Genomic DNA, 19,190 nt, shown 5'->3' on the forward strand with positions numbered 1-19,190 from the left:
GCAATGCAAGGATTACCTTAAAATTACAACACATGAAAAATAATTGTTTAATTACTCTAGATGTAATAATTAATTAATCATTAATTAATTCACACACATTATTAATTCATTCACACACTCTCTCTCTCTCTCTCTCTCTCTCTCTCTCTCTCTCTACATGATAATCTAAAACTGAACTATAAGGAAGGTTAGGGTTAATAATCCATTACTTATAATTATGCAGTTTATTATTTTTAATGAAGAAATTGACACATCAACAACAATGTTTAATAACATAGTTTATCATATATATTTTTCTCAAACTGATAACTACACTTATAGTTTTTTTTTTTTTATATATATATTACAATAAATTCTTGAAAATATAGTGATCATAGTAATGAATCTGATACATCTAATTATATATGTAAAGAACATTTTACCCCTATAATGAAGAACATGAAAAAATAATTGTAACTGAAATCCTTTTTGTTCTAATAACACAAGCATAAGAAATTAAGTACACGTAGGACATTAAGAAATGACAATACAATGCATAATTACAATTTAACTGAAAAAAAAATACTTGTAAATGAAATACTTATTCTAATTACATATATAGAAAAATGGTACAACATTTGCGAATGCATTACTTGTTCTAATAACACAAACATACCTTGAAATTACAAATTAACTAAAAAAAAATACTTGTAAATGAAATACTTATTATAATTACATATATAGAAAAATGGTACAACACTTGTGAATGCATTACTTGTTCTAATAACACAAACATACCTTAAAATTACAATTCAACTGAAAAAAAATACTTGTAAATGAAATACTTATTCTAATTACATATATAGAAAAATGGTACAACACTTGCGAATGCATTACTTATTCTAATAACACAAACATAAGAAATTAACTACACATAGGAAATGATAATGCAATGGATGCCTTAGAATCACAATACAAAACATTAGAAATTACTTATTTTTTAGGTTTGTTAGTTTTGAAATATTTTTACCGACATCTTAATTGATCTTCAGTAAATTGTGCATATTCTTTGTTAACTTCTATCATGCGGTCCCTCACGGAACTCCATCTAATGTAGTGATTCCCTTTGGTGTTATGCACATCGCAGGATCGGACCACTTTAATTTAGTCCCTATACAGCATTGCTGTCGGGATTTTTTCGTGACTTTCTAAGTCCTTGTTGCCTTCCTTGTACGTCAACGACGAGTGGAGAGGGGACGACACAAGACTCATGCCCCCTGACAAGGCAAGTGGCAGGGAGCCGGTTACCAGACTCCTGAAATAGATGGGGAAAAGAAAACGAAAGAATTAGTAATATTCAGCATACTTAAAATATGAAGTAAATAAAATAATAATAATAATTAAAATTTCAGGATAATTACCCTCCACTGCTGAGTTCTTTTGATTCACGACGTGCATTTCTTGGTAACACTCTCCTTTTTGTTGAGCTCAAGCTTCTGAAATGTATGAAAAGACATGTTAGATAAACAAAAATCACTAGTGATTGACTTGTAACCCATTACAATAAATTATAAATTACAATAAATTCTGCATATTTCAGATGAGAGCTTACCCTTGTGGGCGTTGGTCTTGCTGTTTGTTTAGCTTCTGACTCACTGTCAGAGGATGCAAAGCTTATCGCTGACACCACGCTCCTGTAAATATAAAATGTAGAAATTGACGTGAAATATATTGATAACTAATATTTTACATCCTGTCAAAGCATTTCCAAACGATATCACCCAGTTACTTAAAAATCATCCCTGAAACCTTTTTTTTTGTGGCACAACTGGGACTTTGAAAACGTGCGAAGTTGATGCCTGATCTCTGAAAAAAAAAGTAAAACGTCAAATACTCATAATGATATCACTAGTGAATAGTAAATTATTTGGTGCATGATATATTCAAGAAAAACTTACTCATCTGGTTCAAGAGTCAATCTAAGTTCTGGATCTTGTGCACGGAATGACTTCTCCACTGGTTGTGGGTCATCGGACTCGCTGTCTTCTGTCTGTCTGTAGTCATTAAAGAAAAAAAAGGCAGTTAATATATTTGTATATTCACGCACGTATATGCCAATAACAAAGAAGGTCTTCTTATATCTATAACTCACCTTTCTACTTCTGGAAGCCTTCTCCACCCCTCTTGTTTCATTCGTTTCAGAGTTTCAAATACAGCCAGTCCTGGAGGCACTTTTTCGCTAAACTCATAGTACCTACTGGCTGTTGCAAGTGAGTGGCCAACCAAATTGGCCACTTTCTGTTTCCAAGAAGGGTCTTCACATTTTTCCCATAACGCTGTTATCTGGGATCTTCTCAGTATCCTTGAAGTAATTTTGCAGTCCGATGCAGCTTTCTTTGATACTGACTGCAGAATCCTGTTCACGTTGGGGAACTCCATTCTAGAGCAGCAACCCCGTTTCATGTTGTTCCTGGTTGGGAACATGTAGCAGTGCGGCCCACTGCATGGTACAGCTATTGGGCGGTAATGTTTTACATACGCCAGGAGCGCTTTTTCTTCGTCCTCATCAATAAATAGTACTGATGCACCTGATAATGAGAAAAATGTAGATCAACAGTTATAATATAATGCTAAAGAAATAAAACAATAATTACTTCATGTATGCATTCACAAAATATCTACCTACCTGCTTCTGCAGTCTTGTGCCGTGCGATCCTAATCACGTAGCAGGTTTCTCCTGAGGGTGTTCTTTTGAGTTCTCTTTCGAGGAACTCGCATAGACGGAACTCCATGAATTCCATCACCCTTTTTAATGAAGAAATAATTAGCACTAGTATTAGCACGTCCCGGAGACGGGTGAAATCTCCGAGAACGATTGGTAGACAGTCTTCATTCTCTAGGGAATCCTTTGCTATTTGCAGGACCTTGCGGACGTAGCTTGCCTGTCTTAGCTCATGAATTACATGTAATTCAATATTTTCCAGCTCCTTCCTTCTGCGTATGGCGGGGACATTCTTGGCAGCTTCTTTCCTCTGCGCGACTGGAAATGAGACATGAACATGTAATCATAAATTATTATAGATAAAGCAGAATATAAAATCAAGTAGATAAAAAAAATAACAAAAAATACTCACCAATGGCTGCTTGCAGTTGTAGAGATGCATCCCTCTCCAGGTGTTCATTTATTTTGTTTGTTTTCTTAAGGTATTCGATGGCAAGCAGCGCTGCTTTTACATATCTAGCTCTGGTTGAAGCAGCCAATCTGTTAGAGTTAACCATGATATATCCACCTTCCTCTCCCACTGACTGCAAGGTCTTGCATATAGCTCTTGGTGTTAGGTGTGGTATTGGTCTTTCACCAATTTTATGGATCAGCATTTGTCCTACATTCCGTGCATAACTTTTGCAAGAACTAAGTTTTAGAATCTTGCACGTCTGAAGGTATTCCTTGAAATCATTCAGAAATGACTTAATCCCATCGTCAGACGATATATTTACTTGGCCTGCATCTATGTCCAAAGGCTCAAGTCCAACTATGTCTTCTATAGGCAGAGACTGTGAAAAAATGAAATAAAGAAAGAAAATATGCAAATATATAACCTTCAACACTTATATTCCAGAATACCAGTATATTAATGAAATCTACAAGAATAATAAATTTGTAATAACATTTACATACTAACCTCATTCATATGTTCGAAGAACTGTGGTCCTCGTTGAACTTTATGCACTTTTTGTAAGTGGATATCAATTCTCTTGATTTCTTTGTCGCATATGTTACATCTTCTGAGCGGGTATCTTTTCTTCTTAGGTGTTTTTTTATTTTCATTGAATTTGCTCTTCATTTCTGTTTGAAGCTTCTTGTGCAAGGAGAGGATTTTTTCTCTTTCCGACCTCTTCATGTATTTATGCACCTGCGCCATGTGTCGCTTCGTATTTGCTACTTTTCCAGGGCAACCTGCTATTTGACACTCTTTCCTGTAAAAAATAAATAAATAAAAATAAAATATATATATATATATATATATATATATATATATATATATATATATATATATATATATATATATATACATATATAAATATATCATATGCTACTGCAAGGAGGATACAAGCTGTTGATAATGAGAAAGTTACCAGTCTTTCAAGTTCTACTTACGTAAAAATACAATTATACTCACTGTTTTCTGAATTTAGCTTTCCTGGGCCTCGCCAAATACTTAACATGAAGTTCCAAAGCCTTTCTCTGCTGACTTTCTATTGCAGACCAAAGTTCTAGTGCCAATTCCTTACACAACTGGTGTTTCTTCTTCAATAATTCCAGTTCTTCATTTATTTGATCCTTTTTGAACTTAAAGAACTGGTCAATTTTTGAAAGTGTCGGTGGTCCTTTAATCAGCTTCAATCCTTTTTTAATCTTCTTCTTCCTTTCCTCTGTTAATCCACCTTTGGCCAGCAGTTGTTCCCTGGATAATCCTGACAAACATGACGCCATGTAATCAATTCTATCACTCTTGTCTTCTTCTTCTTCGCCTTCTTCATCTGTAAAAATATTAAGAATATTACAGAATATTACACTAATATAAATGTCGAAAAACCTGCTTTGCAACAATATTTCACAATAAAAGAGCAACCAACCTTCTGATGAATTATTTTCATCTTCGCTGGATTGAGGTTCTGAATAAGACACTTCAGTTCTTCTTTCTACAGAGAAAATACATCCATTATGACAGGCATTGGTTCAAGTTATTTTCTTTCATTTCATGAAAGGATAATATAACAAAAAGTGTTACTTACTTTTACTCTGGAGCTTCTCCTCTTTTGACTCTTCTGAGGAGGAACTCTCAGCTGAATCCTTCTCTGAATCGTAATTTCGATCTCTATCAGAATCATCGATCACTGAATTTTCTTCATCACTACTTCTTGACTTATTTGACGAGTCGGAAAACAGATCTTCATCCATGGCGACTGCAAAAGAAAGAGAAATTATTCGTAGAAGAGATATGTTTTTTTTTTTTTTTTAAGAAAACGTTGTAAAATACAGTAATAGAAAAAAAAAGTAAAAATATATGCATAGTTCTCCCTAAAATTTTTTTTTTCGTGTATAATATTATTGTACTGTGCAATTCAAAATTCGCTCAAAAAACTTTTTTTTATTTTTAAGAAATTTAACTTTATATTTTGCATGCGGCCTTATACTGTCACAGAACTGATGTAAAATGATCGATTTCGAGATGAGATTACTGTAAAGTGATTTTCTGAAAAATGACATTTATAACGATTGAGTGGCAATTCACGATGCTATTTAGGGGACATATAATACGAATATAATGTAGAACAATGGCCCAGCAGGGGTAATATATGCCAGTCTCCAACTTGTTCTACATACATGTTTGCTGTAGGAGTAATTGTTCACCTGTAAATTGCTACCAAACTTTAGGATTTGTATGTGGTATCGAGTATAAAGGCAAAATGAACTCCTTATATTTCATCGACTAATTAAGATAAACTAACGTGGTTGGTGTTCATCGCTTGCATTTCTTCCATACTACAATCTTTAAAATTACATGGTTACTCTACAACCTACGGTTTACCGGCAAAACGTCACCAAAATCATGTTTTTATTTTTCTTTTCAAGATTATAAACCTAATTCATTTTCGAGAACTGCTCACATACATATATGCTACCAAACACTTGCATGAGCAGAGAGTTTGGGATACACTGTGCTTGCTAATTTTCTAAATTCAATCACAAAACTGCAACATTAACAACTTAGCGTAAGTACACGTGTTGTCACGACTCAACCACAACGCAGAATGGCGGGGCATTGGTACCGATCAGGCGGGAACTCCCATACCATGTGACAGTACCTGAACCGTACGTGTCAGACTCATACCCAGAAAGCCAATGATATATCAATCTAATAATTAAAAATGTCAAGTAATATATTATTTTGTTCTAATATAATTAAAATCTGTACCTTACTGAACGAAATAAAAAATATGGTGATTCTCTCTCTCTCTCTCTCTCTCTCTCTCTCTCTCTCTCTCTCTCTCTCTTTTTATTTACAATTTAATATAACAAGGTATATATAGTAAATAGCCAAAAGTTCACGGTGAGTTGCCGAGAACTATCTTTGACATAATATTAACACATGAGAAATGCATTCCCCAATACAAAATAGTAAAATAGTTATATAAACTAAATAGTAAAAATTGCACCCAATAATACAAGATGCCATTTCATACATAGACATTCTAGAATATACACACCCCTTTCACTTTTCACTAATTATCTTTTTTCTTGAAAGATTCACATATACTTGGTTAAAAATTTTCTTGCCGAAATTCACACATTCACTTTTGAAGGCCAACATTTTCATTTCAAAAGATACACTTTCATTTAAAACAATACGCTATTACACTTTTAGCCATTTATTAGCCTCACACTTAAATTTCTGAAAAGTAGGAACCTTGTGTATATCTGTATCAATCACTAAGTTGTTCCAAAGCCTCTCTCTCTCTCTCTCTCTCTCTCTCTCTCTCGATCTGCCAAAACTAACTATTATCACCAATTCTTCATAAACTTTAAAAAATAATACGAAGAAAATTTGGCAAGCAATAAATGAACTAAAAGGTAACTTTCAAAATAAAGACACAATCAAGACATTGCAATATGATAATAAAGTACTAAGCGATCCTTTAGACATCTCACATACCTTCAGTAATTATTTTTCTAAAATTCCACCTGATCTGGAGAGCAAACTTCCTCACTCAAATAAAAATCAATTAGATTACCTCAAAGAAAATTATCCAAATTCCATGGTAGTTCCCATTATCACTACATGTGAAATGAATTCAGTAATTAAGCCTCTTAAAAACAAAACCTCTGATATAAATGATATATCGGCTACCATCATCAAAAGTAACTCTAATCTTTTATCAATCCCTTTAACAATAATTTTTAATCAGTCTGTAACAAATGGAATTTTCCCTGACAAGTTGAAAACTGCAAAAATTACTCCCATTTATAAATCTGGCCCTCATGATGACCCAAAAAATTATAGACCAATTTCTCAACTTAAATATTTTCCAAAATATTTGAGACATTAATAAAAAGACATTTAATTAATTACTTAGAACACAAAAATATTCTTAATCCTTCGCAGTATGGTATTAGACAAAATTGTAGCACTTTTAAAGCATTGAATAAATTTTCTAATGACATATTTACAGCTATTGACAAGAAGTTTTCTGTTTTATCAGTATTCATTGATTTTGCTAAGGCATTTGACACAATAAACCATAAAGTTCTCCTTAATAAAATGCACCACTATGGAATTCGCGGCCCTATTTTTTCATGGTTTACAGATTACTTAACAAACAGGCGTCAATACACTTCCTTTAGTTATGCAAAATCATCTTCAACCTTAATTACTCTCGGTGTACCACAAGGTAGTGTGCTTGGACCTCTGCTATTTCTCCTCTACATCAATGATATTTCTGATATTTTTCTGACTATAAAAGCATCTTATTTGCCGATGATATGACAGTTTATCTAATAGGAACAGATCCGAATCAATTTGTTTTAGTGCTAACAATGAACTTAAAAATATATCAATGGTGCCTTTGCAATAGGCTGACAATAAACACTGACAAAACTTACTTTATGCTATTCACTGGTAAAACTATGCTGGATTTACCTAATGTACGAATAAATAACAGAATTATTACTAAAATCGATAAATTCAAGTTCCTTGGTGTTACTTATGATAGCTCTTTAAATTTTAAGTACCATATAGATAATATTACACTAAAAATATCGAGACATATTGCATTACTTTATCAAATCAGAGATTTTATGCCACCGTATGTCCTAAAATCCATCTACTTTGCTCACATTCACACATTGCTAACATACTGTAACTCTATTTGGTCCACTACTTACCATACATTCCTAACTCCTTTAAAATTACAGCTCAAGAAAGTTGTCAGAAATATAACTAACAACACCTACCTTGAACACACTGACCCTCTTTTCAAACAGACCAAACTTTTAAAACTTAATGATATAACAAAACTTGCTATAGCCACACACATGTATAACAATAAACATTATATATACAGCATTCTTCCATCACATGATTATAGTACGCGCCACCGTGATCATCTTACTTTACCAATACACCGCCTTTCTAAGTTTCAGCATTCAACTATTTATCTAGGACCTGTTATATGGAATACTATTCCTCGCAAAATTCAAGAAGCATCATCTCTCAATGCATTTAAAACAATGCTAAAAAAATATATCTTGTCTAGCTACTAATCTATGTTCTGCTAAATGATATGTACCAAGTGTTGTTCTAATTTTACTATTGATGATTTGTAAAATATACATTGTGTCAATTAGTTGTGACTATTATTATTATTATTATTATTATTATTATTATTATTATTATTATTATTATTATTATTATTATTATTATTATTATTTTTATTGTTATTATTGATTTTATTAGTTATTATTTGTTGTTTTGATTATTATTATTATCTATACTATTCCTGTTATTATAAATAATATTAATATTATTATTGTTATTATTATTATTATTATTATTATTATTATTATTATTATTATTATTATTATTACTATTATTATTACTATTATTATTATTGTGATCATTTCTATTTTCATTATGATTATTATTACCATTAATAATATTATTATTACTATTATTATTATTATTATTATTATTATTATTATTATTATCATTATTATTATTTATATTATTATTAATATTATTATTATTTTAACTATTACTATTATTATTATTATTTAAATTCACTTTGGAAAAACATTTCGTTCGTTGTAGCTAACGTTTAATTACTATTATTATCAAAATAGTTCTTATTCCACCAGTCAGTATAATCTATTTTATACTCTGATAAGTACTTGCCTGAAAAGTTCTACTTTATATAGGCTAGCTTAGTTTAATTGTAAAGATTTGATATACTCATATATACCAGTATGTAAAATGACTTGGCTATAAATAAATGTTTCAAATGATTCAAATATCTCTCTCTCTCTCTCTCTCTCTCTCTCTCTCTCTCTCTCTCTCTCTCTCTCATTTTTATTAAAAGAAAATTTGTAAAATACAGTAGTAGATAAATGATAAAAAAGTAAATATATATGCATAGTTCTCCCTGAACTTTCTTTTTTTTGTGTGTGTAATATTATGGTACTGTGCAATTCAAAATTCGCTCAAAAAACTTTTTTATTTTTAAGAAATTTAACTTTATATTTAGCATGCAGCCTTATACTGTCACCGAACGGATGTAAAATGAGTGATTTCGAGATGAGATTACTGTAAAGTGATTTTCTGAAAAATGGCATTTATAACGATTGAGTGGTAATTCACGATGCTATTTAGAGGACATATAATACGAATATGATGTAAAAAAATGGTCAAGCAGGGGTGATATATTCCAGTCTCCAACTTGTTTTCTATACATGTTTGCTTTAGGAGTGACTGTTCACCTGTAAATTGCTACCAAACTTTAGGATTTTTGTGTGTTATCGAGTATAAAGGCAACATGAACTCCTTATATTTCATTGACTAATTAAGATAAACTAACGTGGTTGGTGTTGATCGCTTGCATTTCTTCCATACTACAATCCTTAATTACATGTTTACTCTACGTCTAAAACCTACGGTTGTACCGCAAAACGTCACCATAATCATGTTTTTTCTTTTTCTTTTCAAGATTATAAACCTAATTCATTTTCGAGAAGAACTGCTCACATACATATATGCTACCAAACACTTGCATGAGCAGAGAGTTTTGGATACACTGTGCTTGCTAATTTTCTAAATTCAATCACAAAACTGCAACATTAACAACTTAGCGTAAGTACACGTGTTGTCACGACTCAACCACAAAGCAGAATGGCGGGGCAGTGGTACCGATCAGGCGGGAACTCCCATACCCTGTGACAGTACCTAAACCGTACGTGTCAGACTCATACCCAGAAAGCCAATGATATCTCAATCTAATCATTAAAAATGTCAAGGAATATATTATTTTGTTCTAATATAATTTAAATCTGTACCTTACTGAACGAAATAAAAACTATGGTGATTCTCTCTCTCTCTCTCTCTCTCTCTCTCTCTCTCTCTCTCTCTCTCTCTCTCTCTCTCTTTATTTACAATTTAATATAACAAGGTATATATAGTAAATAGCCAAAAGTTCACGGTGAGTTGCCGAGAACTATCTTTGACATAATATTAGTACATGAGAAATGCATTGCCCAATACAAAATAGTAAAATACTTATATAAACTATATAGTAAAAATTGCACCCAATAATACAAGATGCCATTTGATACATAGACTTTCTGGGATATACACGCCCCTTTCACTTTTAACTAATTATCTTTTTCCTTGAAAGATTCACATATACTTGGTTAAAAATTTTCTTGCCGAAAGTCACACATTCACTTTTGAAGGCCAACATTTTCATTTCAAAAGATACACTTTCATTTAAAACAATACGCTATTACACTTTTAGCCATTTATTAGCCTCACACTTAAATTTCTGAAGAGTAGGAACCTTGTGTATACCTGTATCACTCACTAAGTTGTTCCAAAGCCTCTCTCTCTCTCTCTCTCTCTCTCTCTCTCTCTCTCTCTCTCTCTCTCTCTCTCTCTCTCTCTCTCTCTCTCAATCTGCCAAAACTAACTATTATCACCAAATCTTCATAAACTTTAAAAATAATACGAAGAAAATTTGGCAAGCAAAAATGAACTAAAGGTAACTTTCAAAATAAAGACACAATCAAGACATTGCAATATGATAATAAAGTACTAAGCGATCCTTTAGACATCTCACATGCCTTCAGTAATTATTTTCTAAAATTCCACCTGATCTGGAGAGCAAACTTCCTCACTCAAATAAAAATCAATTAGATTACCTCAAAGAAAATTATCCAAATTCCATGGTAGTTCCCATTATCACTACATGTGAAATGAATTCAGTAATTAAGCCTCTTAAAACAAAACCTCTGATATAAATGATATATCGGCTACCATCATCAAAAGTAACTCTAATCTTTTATCAAACCCTTTAACAATACTTTTTAATCAGTCTGTAACAAATGGAATTTTCCCTGACAAGTTGAAAACTGCAAAAATTACTCCCATTTATAAATCTGGCCCTCATGATGACCCAAAAAATTATAGACCAATTTCTCAACTTAAATATTTTCCAAAATATTTGAGACATTAATAAAAAGACATTTAATTAATTACTTAGAACACAAAAATATTCTTAATCCTTCGCAGTATGGTATTAGACAAAATTGTAGCACTTTTAAAGCATTGAATAAATTTTCTAATGACATATTTACAGCTATTGACAAGAAGTTTTCTGTTTTATCAGTATTCATTGATTTTGCTAAGCCATTTGACACAATAAACCATAAAGTTCTCCTTAATAAAATGCACCACTATGGAATTCGCGGCCCTATTTTTTCATGGTTTACAGATTACTTAACAAACAGGCGTCAATACACTTCCTTTAGTTATGCAAAATCATCTTCAACCTTAATTACTCTCGGTGTACCACAAGGTAGTGTGCTTGGACCTCTGCTATTTCTCCTCTACATCAATGATATTTCTGATATTTTTTTCTGACTATAAATGCATCTTATTTGCCGATGATATGACAGTTTATCTAATAGGAACAGATCCGAATCAATTTGTTTTTAGTGCTAACAATGAACTTAAAAAAATATATCAATGGTGCCTTTGCAATAGGCTGACAATAAACACTGACAAAACTTACTTTATGCTATTCACTGGTAAAACTATGCTGGATTTACCTAATGTACGAATAAATAACAGAATTATTACTAAAATCGATAAATTCAAGTTCTTTGGTGTTACTTATGATAGCTCTTTAAATTCTAAGTACCATATAGATAATATTACACTAAAAATATCGAGACATATTGCATTACTTTATCAAATCAGAGATTTTATTCTACCGTATGTCCTAAAATCCATCTACTTTGCTCACATTCACACATTGCTAACATACTGTAACCCTATTTGGTCCACTACTTACCATACATTCCTAACTCCTTTAAAATTACAGCTCAAGAAAGTTGTCAGAATTATAACTAACAACACCTACCTTGAACACACTGACCCTCTTTTCAAACAGACCAAACTTTTAAAACTTAATGATATAACAAAACTTGCTATAGCCACACACATGTATAACAATAAAAATTATATATACAGCATTCTTCCATCACATGATTATAGTACGCGCCACCGTGATCATCTTACTTTACCAATACACCGCCTTTCTAAGTTTCAGCATTCAACTATTTATCTAGGACCTGTTATATGGAATACTATTCCTCGCAAAATTCAAGAAGCATCATCTCTCAATGCATTTAAAACAATGCTAAAAAAATATATCTTGTCTAGCTACTAATCTATGTTCTGCTAAATGATATGTACCAAGTGTTGTTCTAATTTTACTATTGATGATTTGTAAAATATACATTGTGTCAATTAGTTGTGACTGTTATTATTATTATTATTATTATTATTATTATTATTATTATTATTATTATTATTATTATTATTATCATTATCATTTTTATTGTTATTATTGATTTTATTAGTTATTATTTGTTGTTTTGATTATTATTATTATCTATACTATTCCTGTTATTATAAATAATATTAATATTATTATTGTTATTATTATTATTATTATTATTATTATTATTATTATTATTATTATTATTACTATTATTATTACTATTATTATTATTGTGATCATTTCTATTTTCATTATGATTATTATTACCATTAATAATATTATTATTACTATTATTATTATTATTATTATTATTATTATTATTATTATTATATTATTATTATTATTATTAATATTATTATTATTTTAACTATTACTATTATTATTATTATTTAAATTCACTTTGGAAAAAACATTTCGTTCGTTGTAGCTAACGTTTAATTACTATTATTATCAAAATAGTTCATTTTCCACCAGTCAGTATAATCTATTTTATACTCTGATAAGTACTTGCCTGAAAAGTTCTACTTTATATAGGCTAGCTTAGTTTAATTGTAAAGATTGGATATACTCATATATACCAGTATGTAAAATGACTTGGCTATAAATAAATGTTTCAAATGATTCAAATCTCTCTCTCTCTCTCTCTCTCTCTCTCTCTCTCTCTCTCTCTCTCTCTCATTTTTTTATTAAAAGAAAATTTGTAAAATACAGTAGTAGATAAATGATAAAAAAGTAAATATATATGCATAGTTCTCCCTGAACTTTCTTTTTTTTGTGTGTGTAATATTATGGTACTGTGCAATTCAAAATTCGCTCAAAAAACTTTTTTATTTTTAAGAAATTTAACTTTATATTTAGCATGCAGCCTTATACTGTCACCGAACGGATGTAAAATGAGTGATTTCGAGATGAGATTACTGTAAAGTGATTTTCTGAAAATGGCATTTATAACGATTGAGTGGTAATTCACGATGCTATTTAGAGGACATATAATACGAATATGATGTAAAAAAATGGTCAAGCAGGGGTGATATATTCCAGTCTCCAACTTGTTTTCTATACATGTTTGCTTTAGGAGTGACTGTTCACCTGTAAATTGCTACCAAACTTTAGGATTTTTGTGTGTTATCGAGTATAAAGGCAACATGAACTCCTTATATTTCATTGACTAATTAAGATAAACTAACGTGGTTGGTGTTGATCGCTTGCATTTCTTCCATACTACAATCCTTAATTACATGTTTACTCTACGTCTAAAACCTACGGTTGTACCGGCAAAACGTCACCATAATCATGTTTTTTCTTTTTCTTTTCAAGATTATAAACCTAATTCATTTTCGAGAAGAACTGCTCACATACATATATGCTACCAAACACTTGCATGAGCAGAGAGTTTTGGATACACTGTGCTTGCTAATTTTCTAAATTCAATCACAAAACTGCAACATTAACAACTTAGCGTAAGTACACGTGTTGTCACGACTCAACCACAAAGCAGAATGGCGGGCAGTGGTACCGATCAGGCGGAACTCCCATACCCTGTGACAGTACCTAAACCGTACGTGTCAGACTCATACCCAGAAAGCCAATGATATCTCAATCTAATAATTAAAAATGTCAAGGAATATATTATTTTGTTCTAATATAATTTAAATCTGTACCTTACTGAACGAAATAAAAAATATGGTGATTCTCTCTCTCTCTCTCTCTCTCTCTCTCTCTCTCTCTCTCTCTCTCTCTCTCTCTCTCTCTCTCTTTACAATTTAATATAACAAGGTATATATAGTAAATAGCCAAAAGTTCACGGTGAGTTGCCGAGAACTATCTTTGACATAATATTAGTACATGAGAAATGCATTGCCCAATACAAAATAGTAAAATACTTATATAAACTATATAGTAAAAATTGCACCCAATAATACAAGATGCCATTTGATACATAGACTTTCTGGGATATACACGCCCCTTTCACTTTTAACTAATTATCTTTTTCCTTGAAAGATTCACATATACTTGGTTAAAAATTTTCTTGCCGAAAGTCACACATTCACTTTTGAAGGCCAACATTTTCATTTCAAAAGATACACTTTCATTTAAAACAATACGCTATTACACTTTTAGCCATTTATTAGCCTCACACTTAAATTTCTGAAGAGTAGGAACCTTGTGTATACCTGTATCACTCACTAAGTTGTTCCAAAGCCTCTCTCTCTCTCTCTCTCTCTCTCTCTCTCTCTCTCTCTCTCTCTCTCTCTCAATCTGCCAAAACTAACTATTATCACCAAATCTTCATAAACTTTAAAAATAATACGAAGAAAATTTGGCAAGCAAAAAATGAACTAAAAGGTAACTTTCAAAATAAAGACACAATCAAGACATTGCAATATGATAATAAAGTACTAAGCGATCCTTTAGACATCTCACATGCCTTCAGTAATTATTTTTCTAAAATTCCACCTGATCTGGAGAGCAAACTTCCTCACTCAAATAAAAATCAATTAGATTACCTCAAAGAAAATTATCCAAATTCCATGGTAGTTCCCATTATCACTACATGTGAAATGAATTCAGTAATTAAGCCTCTTAAAAACAAAACCTCTGATATAAATGATATATCGGCTACCATCATCAAAAGTAACTCTAATCTTCTATCAAACCCTTTAACAATACTTTTTAATCAGTCTGTAACAAATGGAATTTTCCCTGACAAGTTGAAAACTGCAAAAATTACTTCCATTTATAAATCTGGCCCTCATGATGACCCAAAAAATTATAGACCAATTTCTCAACTTAAATATTTTCCAAAATATTTGAGACATTAATAAAAAGACATTTAATTAATTACTTAGAACACAAAAATATTCTTAATCCTTCGCAGTATGGTATTAGACAAAATTGTAGCACTTTTAAAGCATTGAATAAATTTTCTAATGACATATTTACAGCTATTGACAAGAAGTTTTCTGTTTTATCAGTATTCATTGATTTTGCTAAGCCATTTGACACAATAAACCATAAAGTTCTCCTTAATAAAATGCACCACTATGGAATTCGCGGCCCTATTTTTCATGGTTTACAGATTACTTAACAAACAGGCGTCAATACACTTCCTTTAGTTATGCAAAATCATCTTCAACCTTAATTACTCTCGGTGTACCACAAGGTAGTGTGCTTGGACCTCTGCTATTTCTCCTCTACATCAATGATATTTCTGATATTTTTTTCTGACTATAAATGCATCTTATTTGCCGATGATATGACAGTTTATCTAATAGGAACAGATCCGAATCAATTTGTTTTTAGTGCTAACAATGAACTTAAAAAAATATATCAATGGTGCCTTTGCAATAGGCTGACAATAAACACTGACAAAACTTACTTTATGCTATTCACTGGTAAAACTATGCTGGATTTACCTAATGTACGAATAAATAACAGAATTATTACTAAAATCGATAAATTCAAGTTCTTTGGTGTTACTTATGATAGCTCTTTAAATTCTAAGTACCATATAGATAATATTACACTAAAAATATCGAGACATATTGCATTACTTTATCAAATCAGAGATTTTATTCTACCGTATGTCCTAAAATCCATCTACTTTGCTCACATTCACACATTGCTAACATACTGTAACCCTATTTGGTCCACTACTTACCATACATTCCTAACTCCTTTAAAATTACAGCTCAAGAAAGTTGTCAGAATTATAACTAACAACACCTACCTTGAACACACTGACCCTCTTTTCAAACAGACCAAACTTTTAAAACTTAATGATATAACAAAACTTGCTATAGCCACACACATGTATAACAATAAAAATTATATATACAGCATTCTTCCATCACATGATTATAGTACGCGCCACCGTGATCATCTTACTTTACCAATACACCGCCTTTCTAAGTTTCAGCATTCAACTATTTATCTAGGACCTGTTATATGGAATACTATTCCTCGCAAAATTCAAGAAGCATCATCTCTCAATGCATTTAAAACAATGCTAAAAAAATATATCTTGTCTAGCTACTAATCTATGTTCTGCTAAATGATATGTACCAAGTGTTGTTCTAATTTTACTATTGATGATTTGTAAAATATACATTGTGTCAATTAGTTGTGACTGTTATTATTATTATTATTATTATTATTATTATTATTATTATTATTATTATTATTATTATTACTATTATTATTATTATCATTATCATTTTATTGTTATTATTGATTTTATTAGTTATTATTTGTTGTTTTGATTATTATTATTATCTATACTATTCCTGTTATTATAAATAATATTAATATTATTATTATTATTATTATTATTATTATTATTATTATTATTATTATTATTATTATTATTATTACTATTATTATTACTATTATTATTATTGTGATCATTTCTATTTTCATTATGATTATTATTACCATTAATAATATTATTATTATTATTATTATTATTATTATTATTATTATTATTATTATTATCATTATTATTATTTATATTATTATTAATATTATTATTATTTTAACTATTACTATTATTATTATTATTTAAATTCACTTTGGAAAAAACATTTCGTTCGTTGTAGCTAACGTTTAATTACTATTATTATCAAAATAGTTCATTTTCCACCAGTCAGTATAATCTATTTTATACTCTGATAAGTACTTGCCTGAAAAGTTCTACTTTATATAGGCTAGCTTAGTTTAATTGTAAAGATTGGATATACTCATATATACCAGTATGTAAAATGACTTGGCTATAAATAAATGTTTCAAATGATTCAAATATCTCTCTCTCTCTCTCTCTCTCTCTCTCTCTCTCTCTCTCTCTCTCTCTCATTTTTTTATTAAAAGAAAATTTGTAAAATACAGTAGTAGATAAATGATAAAAAAGTAAATATATATGCATAGTTCTCCCTGAACTTTCTTTTTTTTTGTGTGTGTGTGTAATATTATGGTACTGTGCAATTCAAAATTTGCTCAAAAAACTTTTTTATTTTTAAGAAATTTAACTTTATATTTAGCATGCGGCCTTATACTGTCACCGAACGGATGTAAAATGAGTGATTTCGAGATGAGATTACTGTAAAGTGATTTTCTGAAAAATGGCATTTATAACGATTGAGTGGTAATTCACGATGCTATTTAGAGGACATATAATACGAATATGATGTAAAAAAATGGTCAAGCAGGGGTGATATATTCCAGTCTCCAACTTGTTTTCTATACATGTTTGCTTTAGGAGTGACTGTTCACCTGTAAATTGCTACCAAACTTTAGGATTTTTGTGTGTTATCGAGTATAAAGGCAACACGAACTCCTTATATTTCATTGACTAATTAAGATAAACTAACGTGGTTGGTGTTGATCGCTTGCATTTCTTCCATACTACAATCCTTAATTACATGTTTACTCTACGTCTAAAACCTACGGTTGTACCGGCAAAACGTCACCATAATCATGTTTTTTCTTTTTCTTTTCAAGATTATAAACCTAATTCATTTTCGAGAAGAACTGCTCACATACATATATGCTACCAAACACTTGCATGAGCAGAGAGTTTTGGATACACTGTGCTTGCTAATTTTCTAAATTCAATCACAAAACTGCAACATTAACAACTTAGCGTAAGTACACGTGTTGTCACGACTCAACCACAAAGCAGAATGGCGGGGCAGTGGTACCGATCAGGCGGAACACCCATACCCTGTGACAGTACCTAAACCGTACGTGTCAGACTCATACCCAGAAAGCCAATGATATCTCAATCTAATCATTAAAAATGTCAAGGAATATATTATTTTGTTCTAATATAATTTAAATCTGTACCTTACTGAACGAAATAAAAACTATGGTCTCTCTCTCTCTCTCTCTCTCTCTCTCTCTCTCTCTCTCTCTCTCTCTCTCTCTCTCTCTCTTTATTTACAATTTAATATAACAAGGTATATATAGTAATAGCCAAAAGTTCACGGTGAGTTGCCGAGAACTATCTTTGACATAATATTAGTACATGAGAAATGCATTGCCCAATACAAAATAGTAAAATACTTATATAAACTATATAGTAAAATTGCACCCAATAATACAAGATGCCATTTGATACATAGACTTTCTGGGATATACACGCCCTTTCACTTTTAACTAATTATCTTTTCCTTGAAAGATTCACATATACTTGGTTAAAAATTTTCTTGCCGAAAGTCACACATTCACTTTTGAAGGCCAACATTTTCATTTCAAAAGATACACTTTCATTTAAAACAATACGCTATTACACTTTTAGCCATTTATTAGCCTCACACTTAAATTTCTGAAGAGTAGGAACCTTGTGTATACCTGTATCACTCACTGTTGTTCCAAAGCCTCTCTCTCTCTCTCTCTCTCTCTCTCTCTCTCTCTCTCTCTCTCTCTCTCTCAATCTGCCAAAACTAACTATTATCACCAAATCTTCATAAACTTTAAAAATAATACGAAGAAAATTTGGCAAGCAAAAAATGAACTAAAAGGTAACTTTCAAAATAAAGACACAATCAAGACATTGCAATATGATAATAAAGTACTAAGCGATCCTTTAGACATCT

General features: G+C 30.8%; 2 protein-coding genes across 2 annotated transcripts; both read right to left on the minus strand.

Annotated features, from left to right (window-relative positions):
• Positions 1-746: 746 nt before the first annotated feature.
• Positions 747-3,125, minus strand: LOC123511372. Its single transcript, XM_045267191.1, has 6 exons — positions 2,666-3,125; positions 2,132-2,567; positions 1,938-2,033; positions 1,592-1,673; positions 1,401-1,475; positions 747-1,294 (listed from the first exon to the last, which is right to left on the minus strand). The coding sequence occupies exons 1-5, from the start codon at positions 2,778-2,780 to the stop codon at positions 1,425-1,427; spliced, it is 780 nt and encodes a 259-aa protein (XP_045123126.1). The 5' UTR covers positions 2,781-3,125; the 3' UTR covers positions 747-1,294; positions 1,401-1,424.
• On the minus strand, positions 2,950-4,942 carry LOC123511132 (kinesin-like protein KIF21A). The gene is made up of 6 exons (XM_045266754.1): positions 4,777-4,942; positions 4,618-4,683; positions 4,161-4,521; positions 3,663-3,957; positions 3,114-3,534; positions 2,950-3,011 (listed from the first exon to the last, which is right to left on the minus strand). The coding sequence occupies exons 1-6, from the start codon at positions 4,940-4,942 to the stop codon at positions 2,950-2,952; spliced, it is 1,371 nt and encodes a 456-aa protein (XP_045122689.1).
• Between the last annotated feature and the right edge of the window lie 14,248 nt (positions 4,943-19,190).

The sequence above is a fragment of the Portunus trituberculatus genome, chromosome 31 (genome assembly GCF_017591435.1).
Source record: "Portunus trituberculatus isolate SZX2019 chromosome 31, ASM1759143v1, whole genome shotgun sequence".
Taxonomy (NCBI): domain Eukaryota; kingdom Metazoa; phylum Arthropoda; class Malacostraca; order Decapoda; family Portunidae; genus Portunus; species Portunus trituberculatus.

What these genes read in the sequence shown, in the direction of transcription:
- LOC123511132 (XM_045266754.1), bottom strand. Translation starts at nt 4,942, where the DNA reads ATGGATGAAGATCTGTTTTCCGACTCGTCAAATAAGTCAAGAAGTAGT. An exon ending in TGAAAATAATTCATCAGAAG is followed by an intron (nt 4,522 to 4,617) that starts GTTGGTTGCTCT and finishes ATATTTTTACAG; the next exon opens with ATGAAGAAGGCGAAGAAGAA. An exon ending in AAAGCTAAATTCAGAAAACA is followed by an intron (nt 3,958 to 4,160) that starts GTGAGTATAATT and finishes TATTTTTTACAG; the next exon opens with GAAAGAGTGTCAAATAGCAG.
- LOC123511372 (XM_045267191.1), bottom strand. Translation starts at nt 2,780, where the DNA reads ATGGAATTCATGGAGTTCCGTCTATGCGAGTTCCTCGAAAGAGAACTC. An exon ending in GCACAAGACTGCAGAAGCAG is followed by an intron (nt 2,568 to 2,665) that starts GTAGGTAGATAT and finishes TCTCATTATCAG; the next exon opens with GTGCATCAGTACTATTTATT. An exon ending in AGGCTTCCAGAAGTAGAAAG is followed by an intron (nt 2,034 to 2,131) that starts GTGAGTTATAGA and finishes TAATGACTACAG; the next exon opens with ACAGACAGAAGACAGCGAGT.